The sequence below is a fragment of the Oculina patagonica genome, chromosome 14 (assembly GCF_052425735.1).
Source record: "Oculina patagonica isolate OP01 chromosome 14, crgOcupat, whole genome shotgun sequence".
NCBI classification, from domain to species: domain Eukaryota; kingdom Metazoa; phylum Cnidaria; class Anthozoa; order Scleractinia; family Oculinidae; genus Oculina; species Oculina patagonica.
The window spans coordinates 21,156,808-21,178,564 of NC_135771.1; the positions used below are offsets into that span (position 1 = coordinate 21,156,808).

Below are 21,757 nucleotides of genomic sequence, written 5' to 3' on the forward strand. Positions count from 1 at the left end.
TGCTTTGAGCCCAGAGTCCCAAAAACTTTGTAAAAAGTCATCTGTCTATTTCTTGGAAACAATAGAGAGGGAAGTATATCCTAAAACATCGTTTCAAAAAACACTCATGAAACCAACTCCTGACTTTTTTTTTCTGTAAAGCTTCTCAACCATTTATTTATGTCACTGATTGAAAGTTCTTGTCACGAGAAGAATAATGCAGAGGCCAACCTTTCGAGGTAATGTATGTAAAAAAAAACTTCGCTTTGGTACTGATTATATAAAAACAAACAATATTATCAATCATTCCACGAAATTGAGTCGTACAACGATTTTTAACCAACCGAGGAGGCCCGTAGAGTACAGTTGTTGCTTTCTTCATATCGAACGGCGATGTTGATTAGAGTTATTGTTTTGCATACAGGCAAACACGTTTTTAATTACCAACAGCAGTATCACCATAAAAAGAAATATTGTCACATGTATTTCGTGCTACTGTTCTACTTAAAGGAAATGAGATGATAACTTACAAGTAGCTAACCAATCATAGCGCACGCTTGGTCATTTCTAACGGTCTAACGGTCACGTTTATAATAATATCGAACACGTTATATTTTTAACGTTACCTTGACAACCATAAAGTTCTACCCTCATCGATATGTGGTTATACCAAGTCACTGGTACAAAACGAATATAACGAGCCCTGATTGGTGGGTTCAGCTCATGAGAAACAACAGTGTCGCGGTCTTCGTTTCCAGCAAATTCCTAAAACATTCAGGTGTCGAAATGGTAAGTTAGGGTCAAATTATCAAACGTAATATCTTTTCAAAATAAACCTAAGAAACTTTAGATATCATCGAGTGGTACATCAGCATCAGATCATGTGATTTGTTTAAAGTGCCCACTACATGCAAATGAAGCAATATTCTCGCTGCAATAAATTTTAAGAAATCAAAAAGGGTAATCAACGCTTCGATGACCTTCGATGGATAAAGTCCAGTTCACCTGACACAGCGGCCAAGCGAAGAAAGTTTGCGGCTAACTTCCGTTTTCACTGGCATGAATTTTAGTTTATTTATTTCAAGCAAGACTGGAAATAAATGATTTTATGTAGCTAGCGACTTAATCACCTCCCAATTTCTGGTTTGGGGAAATTCCTACCATCTGGTATGTCACTTCATGAGTTCTTACATGAGGGTGAGGCGAGCCCACAGTCAATCTTCTTTTATCATATTCTCACATGGCGGACTCGATTTTTTTCCCTCCCTCCACGTCCACGTGACGAAATATTGTTTGACCGACCACGATAACAATTATTAAATTCTCATGCTGAAAGTTTACAATACAATACAATACAATAGTCGTTTAATGTGTCATACACTTAGCAATACGGTGTGACATTCAGAAATGTCACACCAGCTAGTTTACAGGTATTCCACCTAAATTAGTTTAAAAAAAATTAGAATGAGTATTTCATAAAAATGAGAAAAACATTTGCATTTTTTGTTTCGCTATTTCGCTACACATGTGCCCGCTGAGTAGTTTTACCTTGTCCGTGGTCTGTCCTTGTTCGATGTAGCACCGGAAGGACACTTCATCGTTACTGTACTGCAGTTTATACCTGGTTACCCACTGACTCCAAACATTTCTTCCTTGCGTTGCTACGCCCATTACTCTAAAGTGCTGACTACCCAGATCAACCTGCAGCCATTGATTGACATCATTTGTGCCAGCTACCCAGGCTCCCGCTTTACTTCCTGTTTGTTGAAAGTTTAGTCTGCCCTGCTTGGCGGCATGATTTTCACTCCATTCTGTAGAGGCAGTAATTTTAGCATCCAATATTGCTCCGCTTTCCATACCGACGGCGTCTTGACATTCTAAAAGCCAGGTTTATGGTACAATGTTAGTAAAACTTCAGAGCAGTTTTCAATTTAACCAGTGGCAAAAATGAGAGGAGAATTGCTTTGACGAAGTTGCACTGTATGATTAACATCCTGAACAACCCAACCCCTAATGCTCAATTATGAGGGGTAGGTTGCAACGATAAACAAATGATTAATTTTAAAAATCTCGTTTCATCGATCCAACCAATCAGATCAAAAGCCAATACCAATCGCAAGCCGGTCACTCGTAACTCGCGGCTTCGATTTGCCGCTGGCACGAGTCCCCGAAAAGAGCCTGCTCGCAGGCTAGCCCTTCGCGTCAGACAAGTGTAGTAGCCTCAAATTCTCATTGATTCATTTTTTTTTTTCATTTGTTGTAACTGGCTATAACGATTGCTTTGGAGTTGGTTTTGCAACATACACTAGAACCTGCTTCTTATAAATGATTATTTTATGCATTTCCGACAGAGCAGTGCAAAATTGAGCATAATGCTATGGACGTTTTACAACAGACGTAAGCATAGTCCAAAATTATCCAAGGAATTTGACAGCCTCCAGAGTAAACCACCTTTAACCAATCAAGCTGGAGTTTAATCTTCGGTATTGATGTTCCCATCAGTAGCTTGCCGTTTAGAATTATGGTGGATTTTGAGCCATTTGAGCAGTTGTTGCAAAAAGTCCATTACGGCGAGACATTTCTATTTCTTTGTATAAACACGTTGCCGACCGTTTCAGGTTTGTTGCTAAATGTGTTTCAGCTAAAAACAATACGGTAACTCACGAAATATGCGTCGTTATCTCAACCGTTTAACATATATCACTTTGTGTGTTAAGTATTCCCTGCTATATGAAAAAACGTTCTACATGTTTGCAAAATAAATTGCAAGAATCTTATCAATCTTTTAACAAATTTCATTTGGTATGGGTTTTACCTATATGAAACCTGTTTCTTTATAAAACATCGAAGAAGGGCCAAGCCCGAAACATTTGTTCATTTTAAGTCTTTTATGTCACTTAAAGAGTTTTTTCAAATTTTAACAAATGTATACAGAAATAATGCAAAAATAAGCCATGATCTCACGCTTAATTTTGGGACTTGGCTCGATTTCCGCCTTCTCGTGTCCATTTTCACGTACAGGGGCTGGAAATCGAGCCTATTGTGCGGTTCATTCTCTGGGTGGCTTCAGTATTATCAGAGGGAAATTGGCGCTTTAGTACGGTAGAAAAGCTACTCAGGCTCAAATATAGCGTACAGTCTCCCACGGCATCTTGATATATAAGAGGTTCTGAATTTCCTACCTTTTTTCAACGTTGTGACGTTGACGCATGAGCTCAAAGCTCCGTCTCCTACGGTGTAGGCCAGCAACTGAACACAGTAGTAAGTATTGTGTACAAGGTTTTTTACTGCCAATGACGTCACGTGGGCATCTACAACTGACATGTGTTTTACGACCTGTTCTGCATTTTTTACGTACACTTTGTATTTCTGGACTATCCCGTTTCTTTCCTGCTCTGGAACCTCTCCCCATGTGATAAATATCGTATCGACTGCTGTTGCAGTGACTGAAATGTTAGCTGGTGGTGCAGAAGGAGCTAAAGGAGAAATGCATTATTAAAGATATGTTATAACATTGACATTTTTTTGAAAAAGATAGACAATCAATCTGTCAATCAATAAATCAATCACATTCTCAAAAAACTTACTCCACTCACTCACTCACCCACTCAATCAATTAAATAATCAATCAAACAATCAAACAATCGATCAGTCAATCAACCAGCCAATCGATAAATCAATCAATTAACAAATATTCAGTCAATCAACAAAAAATCAAACCAGACGTCAATCCATTTTTTACAAAAGTCATATTGACAATGGCGTCATGACAACACCGAAACGTTAAATTTTATCGTTAGTTTTTGCTTGTCTGTGTCAATCAATACTAGGGGTCATACTAGTTCACTATTTTGGATCGATTTTAAAATGATGCTAGCCCCAGATGAATGGGATGCTTGTCCATCGCAAATTACTTCTCGGCTTTCCGTCAGGTTGCCTCAGCAATTCGCCAGTACTCGTTTAAACTTCTGGGTGGAGAGAGGCACTGTGAGTAAAGTGTCTTGCGCAAGACCCAACAAGCGTAGGGAGTCATTCTAGTAAGACCATGCAAGAGCTGCTACCCGACCCGAAGAAGTGAGCAGACAAAGAGTACTTTTACAGGGTCAAGTGGAGGAGGAATGTGACTGAGTGACTCGAGACTTGCTTTTTGTACACTTGCTCAAAGTCGCTCGTTTTTTGTGTGTCCGGATAGGGTTACGCTTAAAAAAAGTAATAAGAAACCGCGCGCTAAAACCCGCGCGGAATCTATTTGTCCGTGCGTGTTGGCACGCGAAGCGCACTTAATCCACAAATAGCTCGCTCGTTAAGCGATTCGCCGCCATTTTATTTTGCAAGCCGGCGCGCCCCCTTCATTTCTGTATCCGGCGGTCTGCTGGGTAATGAAACGAGCGACTTGGATGAGTGTATATGCTTCGAACTCTGCTTGTTTCATTGTTTTTAGGTTTGTTGTTACTTATTATGATTGCTTGTGTTTTGGTTTTTGACATAAACTTTTCGACAGAGCAGTGCAGTCCAAAACCATTACTCCAAAATTCTAGATTTAAATTCAGAACCATGCAAATAGCAATGGATTTTTTGCAACAAATGGTCGCATGGTCCAAAATCTTCATAAGAATGCAACATCCTCCAAAGCAAAGCGACTTCAACCAAGCAAGGTTGAGTTTTCTTTGGTATGGATGTCCCAGTCTGAAACTTGCCGTTCAACGTGGCAGATTTTGTACCATGTGATCATTTGTTGCAAGAAGCCCATTCGGACATAATCTTCTTATTTCCTTTTCTGAACACATTATAGTGAACTACCAGCCCATGGTTCATTTCTAAATGTCTTTCAATTGAAAAAGTACCGAAACGTATGTTATCTCAACTCGTTACATCAAGATTATTTTCTCTTGTTAACATACAGTATATCCTTTGTGCGTTAAGTCTTTGCTCAAATACGGGTAATAAATTTGCGCTTGCAGGGTCGTTATGTGAAAAAATTTTAGATGCTTGCAAATTGCAAGAATATCTGGTCGATGTATTAAAACTACGTCGTTTGGTAATAGTTTCAACATGTTGAGAAAACGTTGTTCTTTAAAATGTATACCGAAATATTTCGAAAATGAAAGGGCTCCTCCTCCGGCATGGGTGGCTTCAGTATTATGAAAGAAATTTTGCGTTTCATAAGTAGAAAAGAAATTGTGGGAGTAATGTTAAGAAATCTGTTGAAAAAAATTTTTGCGTTTGAAATAAGTACAAGCATGTATTTTTGGATAAGAAACTAAAAGGACGTTCTACAGTAAGGTAGCTGAAGTATGCAATGTCTCGAATTGGTTGTTGCTTGGTATTGAATTACCGCGCGCAAGTATACAACCAAATCTCTGACTTCAATTGAGCGGGAAGAATTGAGCGCGCTTAAGTCTCATCCGCCATCTTCAAATACTGATGTTCTTACCTTTTTTCAACGTTGTGACGTTGACGCATACGCTCAAAGCTCCGTCTGCCACGGTATAGGCCAACAACTGAACACAGTAGTAAGTATTGTGTACAAGGTTTGGTACTTCCAATGACGTCACGTTGGCATCTACAGTTGACTCGTGTTCAACGACAAGGTCTGCATTTTTTACGTAGACTTTGTATTCCCGAACTATACCGTTTCTTTCCTGCTCTGGAACCTCTTTCCATGTGATAAATATCGTATTGACTGCTGTAGCACTGACTGATATGTTTGCTGGTGGTGCAGAAGGCACTTAAAGAAATGAATAATTTAAATGTTATTACACTTGACAATCAATCTGTTTATCAATCATTCAGTTAATCAACCACTATCTCAAACACTTACACAGCGCTCACTCACATATTCACTCTCTCACTCAATCAATTAACCAGTCAATCAGTTAGTCAGTCAGTGGGTCAATCAATCTATCAATTAATAAACAGCCAATCAATCAATCAGTCAATTAATTACCCAATCAAGAATCAATTAATTAAACAACAATCTATCTATCTATCTATCTAGCTATCTATCTATTTATCTATTTATCTATTAATCCATCCATCTATCAACAAAATGCAAACAATCAATCGAGACATCAATCCAAACCTCAACTAATTATAGCTCATTCACTATTTTTGTGGGGGAGAATGAATCGAATTAAAAAAAATGCCAGACCTAGATGGATGGGATGCTAGTCCATCCCAGGTTATACACTAGCATTCTGTCAGGCTGTCCCAACACTTTTCCGTACCTATTTATGGGTATTTAGCCATTTATGTGAGACCCTGTGAGAGCTGCCACCCGACGCGAAGAAGTAAGCGTAGGAAGAGGACTTTATAGGGTCAAACGGGAGGAGGGCTGTGTCTGGGTGCCTGGCAACTTGAGGCTTTTTGTTGTGAATCTGGAGCCTAATGGTGGAATTCCACTGACGCGTAAATTTTTACGTGCGTGAAAAAAATTAGAGACAATGTATGAGCGGCCTGCGTAAACGTGTACGCAGGCGTTCATACATTGTCTCTAATTTTGTTACGCACGTAAAAAATTACGCGTCAGTGGAAATCCACCATAAGGCTAACTTAATTTTACATAGTCGCACATGAACTGTTCAATAACTAGGCGCGCAGAGTCGAGTTGTCTATATAACGGCGAGTATGAATGTAACAACTGTTCAAATTATATAAGCAACCCCTTACTTACTTACCAACAGAGCTATTGCCATTAAAGAAAAAACATTTTTTCCACTGATATTTCGCGGGATTCTTCTACTTAAGGACGTTTGGGCGAATATTATATCTAACAGTCCAACGGTCACATTTATAATCTTATAATAATGTTGAACACATTAACTTTTAACGTTACCTTGACAACCATAAAGTTCTACCCTCATTGATATGTGGTTTTTCCAATTCACTGGTACAAAACGAATGTAACGTGCCCTGATTGGTGGGTTCAACTCATGAGAAACAACAGTATCGCTGTCTACATTTCCAGTAAATTCCTAAAACAGTAAGATGGCAAATGTTAGATCAGTATCATACTATCAATCTTGATTATCTTTCCAAATAAACTATATATTTAATTGAAAAGAGAATGATGATTCCATTAAATTGTTAAAACTGTTTGCATTTGGCTTCGATATTTTTTGAAAGTTTGACATCCGTGCAACTTTACCTTGTCCGTGGTCTGTCCTTGTTCGATGTAAAACTGGAAGGTCGCTTTATCATTACTGTACTGCAGTTTATACCTGGTGACCCATTGTTGCACGACCGGACTGGTGTGATTTCTTCCTTGTGTTGCTACACGCGTTACTGTAAAGTACTGACTACCTAGATCAACCTGAAGCCATTGATTGACACTATTATGGCGAGCTGTCCAACTTCCCTGTGTACTTTCCGTTTGTTGAAAGTTCAGTCTGCCCTGCTTGGCGGCATGATTTTCACTCCATTCTGAAGAGGCAGTAATCTGAGCGTCCAATATTGCTCCACTTTCCATGCCGAGGGCGTCTTGACATTCTGAAGGTCAGGTTTTTGAAATCAATAAAAAACGTTGTAATAGCCTCATAGCAGTTTTTAATTCAGTTTGGAAAGTAATTCGGGATTGCTTTTTACGCTGTATGATAAACGTCCGCTGACCAACCCAACCATTAGTGCTCAGTTATGAGGGGTAAGTTGCGATGGAAAATAATAATTAATTAATGATTAGTTTTAAAAACTCGCGCCATATACTCAACGAATCAAATAAAAGCCAATACCAATCGTTACTTGGTCACCCACGGTTTACCGTTATCGGACCCAGATGAGTGTATTCGAATTGTCTTGTTATAGTTGGCAATTACGGTTGCTTTAGTTTACGTTTTGGTTTTGGTTGTGCGCGACTTAACTAAAACCAGCCCTAAAGAAATGTTTATGTCATATATAATTCCAGAACCGTCTCTTCAAAATTCCTCAGTTAGCTTTAGAATTCAACACCATTCACTAGACCGTTTACAGGAAATAGTCTTATGGTACAAAATCTATCATGTTGAATTGCATAAGAATGTGACAAGCCTCAAAGCAAAGCAGTGACATATGTACATGTTAGCTTGTGGTGTGAAAGGCGATAAAAGAAATGCATTATTAAAAACATGTTATTACATTGTCAATTTTGTTTAAAAAAGACAATCAATCACTTTCTCAAACACCTACACACCGCTTACTCAATCAATCAATCAATCAATCAATCAATCTATCTATCAATCAATCAATCAGTCAGTCAGTCAGTGAATCAATCACTCAGTCATCAATCAATCAATCAATCAATTAATCCAACAATCCCTTAATTAATCAATCAACGAATCAATCCATCAATCAAAGAATCAGCATTCAATCAATCAATCAATCAATCAGTCAGTCAGTCAGTGAATCAATCACTCAGTCATCAATCAATCAATCAATCAATTAATCCAACAATCCCTTAATTAATCAATCAACGAATCAATCCATCAATCAAAGAATCAGCATTCAATCAATCAATCAATTAACCAATCAACAAATCAATTAATTAACCAATCAACAAATCAATCAATCAATGAACCAAAAATCAATCAATCCAAACATCAATCCAATCTCGATCAATAACAGTTTACTTAGATCAGGATGCTAGCCCTAGGTGGATGGGATGCTAGTCCATCGCAAGTTGCGCCCCAGTATTCTGTCAGGTTACCCGAACAATTCACTGGTACAAATTTACAAAACTGGGTAAAGAGAGGCACCGTCAGAGTAAAGTACCTTGTGTATGAACACAACAAGAGTAGCGAGCCGTTTATGTGAGACCTTGCGAGGGCTACTTCCCGACGCGAAGAAGTAAGCATAGGAAAAGGACGGACCAATTTAGGTTTTTGGGAAACTGCTCACCTACCCCTCCCCAAACCTAACATTTTGCCCAAGGCGATAAGTAAGGGTTAATGTTAGGTTTGGGGAGGGGTAGGTGAGCAGTTTCCCAGAAACCTAAATTGATCCAAAAGGACTTTATAGGATCAAATGGAGGAGGGGTGTGACTGGGTGGCTGCAGACTCGAGACTTTTTGCTGTGAATCCGGAGACTAAGGCTTTGTAAAAATCATCTTTGAATGAAAAGGAAGTAATAGAGTTGAAAGAATATCCTAAAGTATCTTTTTCTAAAAATACTTCAAAAAACCAACTCCTGACATTTACAATTTTCTAAAAAGCCAGTCAAGTGGCGCACACATGGTCATATTCAACGGTCTATTGGAAAGCGTTATTTAATAATATTTTATCGAACACGTTTATTTTCCAACAGTACCTTGACAACCATATAGTTCCACCCTCATTGATATGTGGGTATTCCAAGTCACTGGTACAAAACGAATGTAACGTGCCCTGATTGGTGGGTTCAGCTCATGAACAACAACAGTGTCGCTGTCGACATTTCCAGCAAATTCCTAAAACAGTTAGATGGCAAATATTAAATTAGTATTTTACTTTCAATTTTAATCCTTCCATAATCCATCCTTTCACCTCGTACAGCTGTGAAACGAAGAATAAAAGTTAGACGCGGCTACTTTCTAGTTTTTGCTGGCATGAATGTTACAAGACTTGGAAGCGTAATGTGCAACAGGTTCCAAGAAAAATGACACAAAATAAAGCAAGAAACCAAAATACGTCTCCAAAAAATCTCTTTCACAATGTAAACAATTTTTAAATTCTCATGAAAACATTCGTTGAATAATGCTAAAAGTTTCCATAAGAGCCTTACGTACATGTAAATTCGTATCCCCACCGGGATACAAAAGGGAAGGGTGGATGCTACCCCTTCGGGTTTTCGTTCTATTAATTAGTGCACAGCGTTTTTTTTTCCACTGAGTTGCAATTTAGGGTCTTACTGTCAAACGTAATCATTCCTAAGTAAACATAAGAAACTTCATTTAAAGAAGCTTTAGATCATCGAGTGGCACATCGCGTCATGTGATTTGCTAAAGAATAAATTATTGCTCATTACATGCAAATGAAGCAATATTTTCGCCGCAACATGAACAAATTTGTATTATTGATCTAAAATTTCTGCCTGAAACTGACTTGGGTAAACGTTTATAAAAACTTAAAGACGTTTCGACCGAAAAACAGTTCACAATTCTGCGCGTGCTACGCTATCAAAAGATAGCAAACGACCGCTGCTCGTGATAATGCAAATGACTTTTTTTTTTACAATAACTGCAGAAATTCTCGCTCACTTTCATTGTCAATAAGCGGACAGACCACTTGACAGTCACATAAATCGCGATACTGACGCGTACGCAACGAACGAACGAAAACCGGGAATTTAATTTATGTGGGTGTAGGGGGTTCGTTCGAGTTTGTTATTGTAACAAAACAAATAAACGTTCGAAGATTTGCGAAGTTGCCCGAAGACTTTAGAGTATGATCCGAAGATCTTTAGATCAAACATAGTATCAAACATAATTGACGTCAGCGATATCACCATAAAGTTATTGTAAGTTTAATAGTGTTCAATTGCATTTTATTCTATTTTTTAGAAATCATATTTTATGAAATTATTTTTTATTTTATTATTATTTTTTTTAATCTAATTTTATTTTTTAATACCCTCGACATGGTACCCTCGACCCTCGACATAGTACCTTCGACCCTCGACATGGAACCTTCAACCCCCGACCCACGACAAAAACCCAGACTCTGTTTAACAATGTTGAAAATTTTTTTAATTGTCATGTACATTTGAATGGTTGCCACAGACATCAGTTCCAAATTTCCCTGACTTTTTCCTGACATTTCCCTGTTAAAATAAAATTTCCCTGACCAAATAAATACGAAATGTAAGATATAGTAGCAGCCTCTAGCCTCCACTTCCAACAAAATGAAAAATCATTTCCTGACCTGTGGCAACCCTGATTTGGCGTATAATGCTCAAAGTTTCTGTAAATGCCTTATTACTGCACTAAAAAGGATAAACATCTCGTGAAACTGAGAAACAATATTTCGCTTGGTCTCGGCAGTTTTTGGCGGGAAACAGACACATGTGACCGCTGTGTAGTTTTTACCTTGTCCGTGGTCTGTCCTTGTTCGATGTAATACTGGAAGAACACTTTATCGTTACTGTACTGCAGTTTGTACTTGGTGACCCATTCGGGCCGGGGCAAACGATCATCACTGCTTCCTTGTGTTGCTACACGTGTTACTTCAAAGTACTGACTGCCCAGATCAACCTGCAGCCATTGATTGACATCAGTTGTGCCAGCTGACCAAGCTGTGTCTGTGTAAAGTCTGCTCTGGTTGGCGGCATGATTTTCACTCCATTCTGAAGAGGCAGTAATTTGAGAGTCCAAGATTGCTCTGCTTTCCATACCAAGAGCATCTTTACATTCTGAAAGCCAGGTTTTTGGAGCAATGTTAATATAGCCTCAATTGATATCCAGTTTTTTATATAAACAGTGTCGAAAGTAAGCCGAGAGTTGCTTTGTGTCACGGATTTTAAAAAATACAGGTTATGTCTTCAGTTAAATGTTCAAAGATAATGTATTTCATGGGTAAAGTTTTATTGGCGGATCTAGGGGAGGGGCCCAGGGGGGCCTGGGCCCCCACCTTATATTTAGGCCAAATGCAGGCCCGTAGGGCCGAGAATAATTAAATAAATCAAATTAATAATTAAATTAAATAAAATAAATTAAATTAATAATTAAAATAGTAAATTCATTAAATACTAGAATTCATTATAAAATACTAAAATTCTTAAAAAATTACTTAAATTCATTATAAAATTCTAAAGTTATTTAAAAATACTAAAGGTCATTATTGAATAAAAACGTTTTAATCTTAATTTTAAAAGTGTCAACCGATGGGGCACTCCTCACATCAAGTGGGAGAGTGTTCCACAGTGCTGGTGCGCTTGATGAAAATTCGCGCCGCCCGTAAGTCTTGGTCTTAAATACTGGTTTGTGCAGTCGCAGGTGATCATGGTTGGAACAAAGAAACCTTATCGGTTGATGAATATTTATAAGTTCCGCTAAGTAACTGGGTGCTAAACCATTTAAAATTTTATAAGTAAAAAGTAAAATCTTAAAAACAAAACGCTTGCGCACAGGCAGCTAGTGCAGCTTGCGGAGGAGGCAATTAACTGCTGACGTCACAAAACATATTACTTCTTACCAATCCGAAAGAGCAAGCAAATTAAGCAAAACATAAAGCTTTTCACTTCTCGACAAATGTTAGTAACTTAAAACTTGGCTACAGTGTTGCATAATGCTGGTAATTATTAGTTTGACAAGGTCACATTATGTCCCAGAAAAGCACTAGTAGAAGCTAGTAAAGATATGCCGGAAACAGAACAGGGTAGGACATATGTAACCTCATACGATTAGCTGCGACAAACGTTCCATCTGCTCAACCTAAACACTGATTTTTTTGTATCACAGTATTACGTATACATCACTTGCATTAAACTCTTTTCTTGTAGTTTAATTTGATAGTGTCTTTCTGGTGTTGGTAGTTTAAGTGCTTATTCTTCATCATCATCATCATTTATTTGCCACTCCATTCTTCTCGAGCTCTTCGCTAGATTTAAGGTTAGAGATGTTCCTTTTTAACAATAAATAATCCAGAGTCTACTAGTACAAACTATCAAAACCAACCGGAGTTGATTAACATCAATCGCTGCTATTAATATTTCCACACACTTTTCCAAATTTATATTTTAGTTACCTGGCGGTGGTGGTAGGGTGGGCAGGGTGGTAGCTGCTGAAAATGATCATAAAGTTTGAATTAATACAAGATTAATATACCAAACAATGTCTTCCTACAGTTTCTCGTATAAATAAACCTTGTCACAAGAATAGTTGACATTCGCCAACACCAACAAACTTTTCCAAACATTTTTCAGTTACCTGGCGGTGGTGTGCTGGTTGATCGCAGGATGGGTGGGGTGGTAGGTACTGAAAATGATCATAAAGTTTGAATTAAAACAAGATTATTATCCCAAACAATATCTTCCCATTATTTTCTTGCCTTAAAGTACAAATAAACCCTATCATAGAATAATTGTCATTATTAAAAACTAGCAATGGTATATTGCAATTCCTGAGTTTTGATTGGTTAACAGGCAATGGTATATGAGCTCATATACCATTGAGAACAAATATTGTAGGTACACATGTCAACGAAAACAGCCGAGGAGCTTAAATATTGCAATTGTTTGGGTGTTTTTAATAAAACAATTATTCCACTAGTACTCGCGCTTGTTGGATATGAGATAGTTATAGCCAACTCGGCGCTACTCGCCTCGTTGGCTATCTACCATCTCATATCCAACGTGCGCTCGTGTGCTCGTGCAATAATTGTTAATTAGCCATCTAGCTCTTGTGTTAAGTCTGAGGCAGCGATTATATGGCGAATTTGGACCCAGGCTGAAATTTAAACCCCGTAAGCTCCTGAGCTCTTCGTGGTTAAATAAACTATGTCTATGTCTATGTCTCTAAGATGCTAGCGGGTGACATTTCGCCACTTGACAAGTTTTTCCCTTTAAAATTCCTTGTTGTCCGTCCCTGTTGAACAGTAACCGGGTGGCGTCATCATCATCTGTTTCCATAATTCTCCTCTGGGAGAATAGGGCCTTAACCGGGAGACGTACCAAGGAAAAACGCGCCACCTGGAACCCCGGGGGGGGGGGAACTCAAAAATGTTTTATACGGGGAGGCTCCGCCCCAAGCTCTTACCCCTTACCCTTTTATATACCACTTTCACAGAAATTGTACCCCTTTCGTATACCTTTTACTGAAAAAAGGTACCCCTTTCATATACCTAAAAGACTTGGCATAGACTTAGAACAGGACGTTTTCTTGTCATTTTCATGTTGCGCCTTATAAATTAAAATAATACAGCCATAAAGTGCGTCTGTTCGAAATATTTTAATTCAAGGCCCTTAAAAAAACCTAAATGAAGGATTTACATACCCTTTCATATACCTAAACTTGTGAAATCCCAACCCTTTTATATACCTGAAGCCTTAAAAAAGTACCCCTTTCGGGCGGAGCCTCCCCGTATAGGCCACTATATGGAGTACCCCCCCCCCCCCCCGGGCCTGGAACAGGCCATTACGAGTTGGTTTTTTCTTATTTAATGGGAGCTTCGTAATTTCACCATACTGGAAGAAATTATTATAGAAAGGTGGTTCTTCAAGTAATTTAAAGGGGTCCAGTACTAAGGTAGTTGTACAGTTTACCATATGTTGTGTCTTATCGCCTGTAAGTACATATAACAGAAAATCAGCGACAAAGAAAGGGAACTCAGACGTCTCTCGAGTGGGAAAAGAATTGAGTACGAGAGAAATGACGTCTGTTTATTCAAGCTACTCGCTTACAATTATAGCAACTGCATGCAGTCTAATCCGCCATCTTTAGTTTAGAGACTGCTAAAGTTTTTACCTTTCAGAGTTGTGACGTTGACACATGCGCTCAAAGCTCCGTCTGCTACAGTGAAGGCCAGCAACTGAACACAGTAGTAAGTATCGTGTACAAGGTTTGATACTTCCAATGTCATCACGCTGGCATTAACAACTGACTCATGCTCTACGACCTGTTCTGCATTTTTCACGTAGACTTTGTATCCCCGGATTATACCGTTTCGTTCCTGCTCTGGAACCTCTTCCCATGTGATAAATAACGTATCGACTGCTGTTGCAGTGACTGATATGTTAGCTGGTGGTGCTGAAGACACTAAACGAAATGTTAAAATAACTTAAAGAAACTCGAATAAATACTAAGTCAGCTTTTATTTGGTCAATTTGGACGCTTAACGTCTCTTTGGAAAGGCCTTAAGATGTAGAAGGTGTACAGATAATTTACTTCTATTTTTTTAAACACGAAATTAAAAATAATGTTCTTTGACTCCTGAAGTTCCGTCACATCTGTTTTCAATCGCGTGTAACACTTTAAATAACGGTTGAATAATAAATATCAAGAAAATTAGAAAATCGGGCAGCCCAGGAAAAAAAGAATTTGAACTTGCTTCGTACTTTTAGCAAACTGTGCTACAGGCGACTAATTCTTTGTTCACCTTCGAGTGTTTCAAAAACTCGATCCCCAAATAGACTTTTTTGAGCCTTTTTTCTCTTATTTTTTAAAATTTAAAATCAAAGTAGTATTGCAGTGATTCATTCCTAACCGATATCTACATGTTCACGACACCAATGTGTGGTTACAAGTCAGGATTTGAATAAAGATTTATTTATTTATTTATTTATTTAGTACATATGTTTGTCTCTCGCCACAAACAGGAAAAAATAAAATTCGTTCTTAACCAAATTTTAGCCTTGGGCACGTTCTTAGGATGTTCTTAAATTTTGGCCTTTTTTCAGCCTCGACGTTCTTATAAAAAAGGGTGTAAATAATGGTCTCTGCATGCAAGATATTTTTAGACCAGAAGTCGCACTCAAACTCAACCGATCAGGATATAGTTTAGTGTTGCCCTTTGTTTCTGACCAATTAGAAAAAAGTCCAGATTCTGGACTTTTTACAGACGACTCGACAAGTAATTGTATCAGGCGTTCTTTCTCCTCCCGCTGCGAAAAAAAGAACGCCTGATCTCAGGTTAGACTGTATGATTAACGTCCGCAGAAGAATTTGCAAACCTGGCTAGACGTTTTGCGCTCTCTTTTGCGATTCGCGCTCTGTCAGCTCGACTTAGAAAGTTGCGAATAGCACAACGAGGGTAAGGAGCCATTCAAATGAAACTTGCGAGAGCTGCTTTAAATTGACCCGAAGAAGTGAGCATAGGAAGAGGACTGGATAGAGTCAAATGAAGGAGGGGTCGGGTGTTACTGGGTGGCTGGAGACTTGAGACTTTTTGCTGTGAATCTGGAGCCTAAGTCTTTTTGCAAGCCATTTGTAGATGAATTACAAGTAACAGAGTAGGAAGACTTGGCGCAAACTTAGTCAAGTTTAAAAATTAATCATTATCATTATTATTAATAAATTAAATCTAACGGTTATAATTATGTACTACACATAAAGGTTTCAGCAGTACCTTGACAACCATAAAGTTCCACTCTCAATGATATCCAGCCATCCCAAGCCACTGGTACAAAACGAATATAACGTGCCGTGATTGGTGGGTTCAGCTCATGTGAAACAACAGTGTCGCGGTCTTCGTTTCCAGCAAATTCCTAAAACAGTAAGATGCAAAATGACAAGTTAGGGTCTTACTATCAATCGTAATCTTTTCAAGCTAAACCCAAGAGGCTTCATTTGAAGAAACAAGGAGCGCTTTTCATTTGTCAGAACTTGCCAGTCAGACCGGTAAATTCGAGAGAAGAATTCCGCTGCTAGTCACTTCTGTCCTGTCAAATCAGTCGGATGATGGGAAAATCTCGTGGAAAAGGGGCCATTTTATATTTAAAACCACTGGACCGGCCGACCGGTTCTGACTAATGAAAAGCGCCCTAGCTGACCATATTGCGTCACGTGAAAACCGACCAGCAAATGAAGTATTAGTAATATTGTTGCTGTAACATTACTAAATTTTAAGAAATGAAAAGAAAAGTTTAATCAACGTTTTGTTGGATTAAGTGCATTTGACATCACACGGTGGTCAACCAAAGAAAGTAAGCGACTTATTTCCGGTTTTCTCCACCTTGATTTTTATATGTGCAACAACTTTGCAAGAGATACAGGGAAAATAAAATACATGGCAAAAAATGATAAAAATTAACAGCCATTAAATTATAACGTACAAGTTTCCGTAAATGCTTTAAAATTGGGTTGAAAGTAAATGAGGATTCAATAAAATTGTTAAAAATATTTGCATTTGGCTTCGGTATTATTTTTGGCAGGAAACTGACCTAAACTGAACCACGCGTGCGCATGCTACACATCATCATCATCATCATCATTATAACCTTTATTTACACACGATAGGGGTTTAAAGCACAATGCTTGTAAGGTCGTGTATTATACTAAATATTACTAAATACTAATAAACTATATATATTTCTAAATTACTACTAAATACTTATATACTAAATTGGATCGTAACTACTATATAAATAATTAATTACGTAATTAATTGTTAATTACATAATTAACATGTGACCGCTGTGCAGTTTTACCTTGTCCGTGGTCTGTCCTTGTTCGATGTAATACTGGAAGTTCACCTCATCGTTACTGTACTGCAGTTTGTACTTGGTTACCCACTGGGGGTCGTCTTCATTCCTTCCTTGCGTTGCTACGCCAGTTACTCTAAAGTACTGACCACCCAGATCAATCTGAAGCCATGGATTAGCATCATGTGTGGCAGCTGACCAAGCTCCTGCTGTACTATCTGTTTTTTTTAAGTGAAGTCTGCCATTCTTGGCGGCAGAAATGTCAGCCCATTGTGAAGAGGCAGTTATCTGAGCGTCCAGTATTGATCCGCTTTCCATTCCAAGAGCATCGTAACATTCTGAAGGCAAGGTCAATACAAAAACAACTTTAACATACTTTCAGAGTGCACCATGCAAGTATTTGTTGCAAAAACCCATTCAGGCAAGACCTTCTTATTTGATTGTCTGAATACGTTGATTATAGTGTACGAATAGCCTACCGTCAATTGCTAATTTTACATTAACTGAGCGAATTCTCGCGCTGTTATTGTAAAAAACAAATTGACATCAGTTTTTTATGCGTCTGTCCTGATATTGATGATAAATTTCGTCATAACATTATCAAAGTTTGTTATGACGCAATTTAACATTAATAACAGGACAGACGCATAATTATATAAAAAACTGATGAAAATTTGTTAAATCTGTTTCAGTTAAGAAGTTACTGAAAGGTACAATGTTTGGAAATGTTCGGGAAATGTTCAAAAACATTCGTGCGGCCTTCGGACAATATTTTGAAAATCTTCAGAAATCTTTGGAAAATCGTCAAAAATATCGTAATTAGTAGGTTTTTATAATAAACAGCATAATACATGGTTGCTTAGAGATATGAAATTCATCTTCTCGTGTTCAAATCGATATCAATTTAAACACTCGAAGATATATTTCATATCTCCGCGCAACCATGTGTTATCCACTTCTTATTAAACTGACGCTATCTCGACCGGTTAACATACATTAGAGACCTTTAGCATCAGGTTGTTTCTGGCAAACTGCAAATCACAAACAAGCTCATAAGAAATAGGTTTCATACCCGCCTGCCATGTGCTAGTGTGTTAGATGGCTTTTCATTAGTCAGGGGTTTAATTAAGGGCCAGCCAGTACTGGGCAAATTGACCGGCTGTGAACACAACTTTGCCCGGCTCTTTTCAAGAACTGAACCGACTCCATTTTACCAAAAGAGGGTAGGGCCTTGCTAATAGTTTGCCCGTGTGCAAAACCGTGATGCCACCTGCTCCAACCCTTAATGAATCCCCTAATTAGTAGATAGAAATTGTGGAGGAGAGTTTAAGAAATATGTGGAAAATTAAGTTTTGAGTTTCAAATATGGGTAAGCATGCATTTGTTAGAAACTAAAACTAAAAGAACGTTCTTCAGCAAGAAATAACAGGAGGTACTGGGGCAGTAGTAGCATGCAGCATCTTAACTTAAGATTGGTTGTTTGGTTATGAATTGTTGCGCGCAAATTACAACAAAAGAAATAATCTCTTATGTCTTTTGGGCGGTAAATACCGGTAGATTTAACTAAAGCTACTGACATACAAATATAACGTGCATTCCTCGTCCGCCATATTGAGATATACTATTGAAGTTCTTGCCTTTTTTCAACGTTGTGACGTTGACACATGCGCTCAAAGCTCCGTCTGCTACAGTGTAGGCCAGCAACTGAACACAGTAGTAAGTATTGTGTACAAGGTTTGATACTTCCAATGTCGTCACGTGGGCATCTACAACTGACTCGTGCTCTATGATCTGGTCTGCATTTTTTACGTACACTTTGTATCCCCGGACTATACCGTTCCTTTCCTGCTCTGGAACCTCTTCCCATGTGATAAATATCGTATCGACTGCTGTTGCCGTGACTGATATGTTAGCTGGTGGTGCAGAAGGCGCTAAAAGAAATAGTGTTATAAAAAATGTTACTGTAGCGACAATTTTTTTTTAAAAAAAAAAGACAATCTGTCAGTCAATCAATCAATCAATTAATTAGGCAGTCAGTCTGCCAAGGCAATCAAACGATCCATCGAGCACTCAAGCAATCATTAATCCTGAAACATCCACCCAATTTTTAATTGATAATAGTTCACTCTAATATTAATAATGGTAATAGGACTGAGTGGAGTCCAATTCGGTCTGTAATCATACGAGTGATTAACAAAATCGGACGACCGCGAAGCGGGAGTCCGATTTGTTTAATCACGAGTATGATTACAGACAGAATTGGATGACACGAAGTCCAGTTACCAATTAATCAAAACTATGACAAAATTTGAGAAACAAATTAAACTAATCTTCGGTTAAATGGTTAAACGGTTTTATAAAAACTGAAAAACATAACAGTTTACTCAACAAAATGCACAACAACAGCGCGCGCAAAATGACGCGTACTGTCCAATTACACAGGCATGACGCGTACACTTTCCTATTACACTGTCCAATTACAAGCATGACGCGTACACTGTCCTATTAGTGATCAAATCGGGCTGCTGATAACCAATCACGTTCGAGAATTTTGTTAAAGTTTTGATTAATGGGGAAAGCACAAACAATATTTCCACAGTCCACCAACTTCATTTGATAAATACAGAATGTATTAATATTACGATAGTTGTAAGCTGCACCCATACACTAATCGAAAGTACTTATATCAGACCTTCTAAAGTACTTATCAAAAGGTCAGTTTGACTCAGGTTGGGAGCACCCGGAATTTCTTTTTTTTCGAGTAAGCTTCTGAAAAACATCATCCTCCACTTTAAAGGGACCGTGTCACGGATTTTAGCCAAACTTAGGCGTAGGAAATAACCATCAAATTCGCTTAAATATATAAAATAAGCTTTTAAATCAGTGAAGGATTATTAAAATGACACACCAAATGCAAAAGAAGGTACGGATGGCCAAAATTGTCGAAGATTGAAACGGATTGCGATATGGGTTTTTGAAATATGGTCCGGCGGATCAGTTTTCAAAGTTAATCTTGTCTTCTTGTAACTTTAAATTATAACGCCCAGGAGACACATTTGGCTGCAATGAAGCTATGGCTTTGTCAATTGGACTCGTAGAATTAATTTCGTTGCAAACATTTAGTATCATAGCGAATATTTGACAACATTTATTAACATAAAATTAACTTAGCCGTAACACAGTCCCTTTAAGGTCATTGCCCTTCGCCTACTGGTTTATTACTTTAAGGGAACTTATATTTTGAAATAAAAAAGGGGGGGCACCAGATTCGTTTAGGAGCAGGAAGACTTTGTATATTCCATATAATTCCTTTAAAATTCCTCTGCGAGTACTAGCAAAGTACACGTTTTTAGCGATAATTTATTTTTCAAACACAATACTTGATCTGTTTTCATTTTACAGAAAGAATTTGATCGCTACACCCAAAATATGAGAAAAAATTGATAGGTCACCAGACTCGTTTACGAGAAAGCGACAATTTACTTACAAACCACATAGAAAAAAGCCGCCATTTTGTTTATGTGCGCTTATTGCGCGTAAAATTCTGCGCAGTAAGGATGCGCATTGCAATACAGGGCAATGACCTTAATCACCAGGCTCAAAATGTACCATTTTTATTTCCATTATTTCCCGCATTTTTTACCTACCTAAAAAATTGTGCATATAATCATTCTATTAACATTGTTATCCGAGCTGTGAGCGATTTTTAAGTACACCATTCTTACCATCTTCGGCTGTAAATGCGCAGACTTCATCACTTTCGTCTCCATACCCTTCTACAGGTCCTATCCTTGTTATCGCTGTTACGGTCACACAGTACTCCTTGTATTTGTTCAATCTAGTTAGTGTTTTTTCCTGTGCCAAATCTTTGAGAATTATCTCCTCTGTTACATTGTTGTGGTCTGTTCTTTTGATCAGGTATCCTACTGTTACATCAGGATTAAAATACGCTCTCCAGTGATCCCAGCGTATCAGTAGTGAAGTTGAACTGGTATTGAACACCTCGATGATCTTCGGTGCATCAGTTGGAACTATAAATAAATAACAAACGGTTAGGTAGCTCCTAATGTCAGAGTTCAAAGGGGAGACGTTGTGAGGGTAGAAACTCAACTTTGATGTAGCAAGGGATAAGGAAAGACTAACGGTACTAATAACGCGTCTTTTCGGGCGTATTTATTTGCAACGAACGCGTATAGCTGTCGCATTTGCTCTTTTTATTGTTTTCAAGCTAAAAAGAAAACAATAAAAAATTCAATCGAGGAAATGCGATGGATACACGCGTTTGTTGCAAATACACCCACCATTCATTTAAATACTATCAAAAGCGCGTCCCCACCTCTTTTCAACGTTGTGACGTTCACGCATGCGCTTAAAGGTCCGTCTGCCACGGTATGGGCCAGTAACTGAACACAGTAGGCAGTGTTGTCTACAAGGCTTGATACTTCCATATTTGTCACATGGCCAGCTATAACTGCCTCGTGTACAATGACTTGGTCTCCAGATTTCACGAACAGTTTGAATATCCGCACTATACCGTTCCTTTCTTGCAAAGAAACCTCGTCCCATGTGATAATTATCGTATCAAATGCTGTTACAGTGACAGATATGTTAGCCGGTGGCGCTGAAGGTGCTAAAGAAAATGATATTAAAAACATGTTATTGTACTGAATGTACTCAAACATGTGTTAAGTAATCG

The 21,757-nt window shown here is 38.2% G+C and overlaps 1 protein-coding gene across 4 annotated transcripts in view; it reads right to left on the reverse strand.

Annotated features, from left to right (window-relative positions):
• The window catches only part of LOC144638790 (uncharacterized), a 39,654-nt gene that overhangs the window by 17,232 nt on the left and 665 nt on the right, over positions 1-21,757 (reverse strand). The window contains exons 2-17 of one of the 4 annotated variants that reach the window (XM_078498044.1): positions 21,398-21,691; positions 20,787-21,092; positions 18,699-18,992; positions 17,068-17,399; positions 15,987-16,125; positions 14,387-14,677; positions 12,851-12,898; positions 12,669-12,701; positions 11,012-11,334; positions 9,256-9,394; positions 7,127-7,467; positions 6,815-6,953; positions 5,414-5,707; positions 3,162-3,455; positions 1,528-1,856; positions 606-744 (exon numbers count right to left, since the gene is read on the reverse strand). In XM_078498044.1, the coding sequence (XP_078354170.1) occupies positions 606-744; positions 1,528-1,856; positions 3,162-3,455; positions 5,414-5,707; positions 6,815-6,953; positions 7,127-7,467; positions 9,256-9,394; positions 11,012-11,334; positions 12,669-12,701; positions 12,851-12,898; positions 14,387-14,677; positions 15,987-16,125; positions 17,068-17,399; positions 18,699-18,992; positions 20,787-21,092; positions 21,398-21,509 (3,553 nt within the window). In that variant the 5' untranslated portion in view covers positions 21,510-21,691. Of the gene's footprint in view, positions 1-605; positions 745-1,527; positions 1,857-3,161; positions 3,456-5,413; positions 5,708-6,814; positions 6,954-7,126; positions 7,468-9,255; positions 9,395-11,011; positions 11,335-12,668; positions 12,705-12,850; positions 12,899-14,386; positions 14,678-15,986; positions 16,126-17,067; positions 17,400-18,698; positions 18,993-20,786; positions 21,093-21,397; positions 21,692-21,757 lie in introns of all 4 variants that reach the window. The other 3 variants (XM_078498043.1, XM_078498045.1, XM_078498046.1) reach the window with 3 other exon arrangements.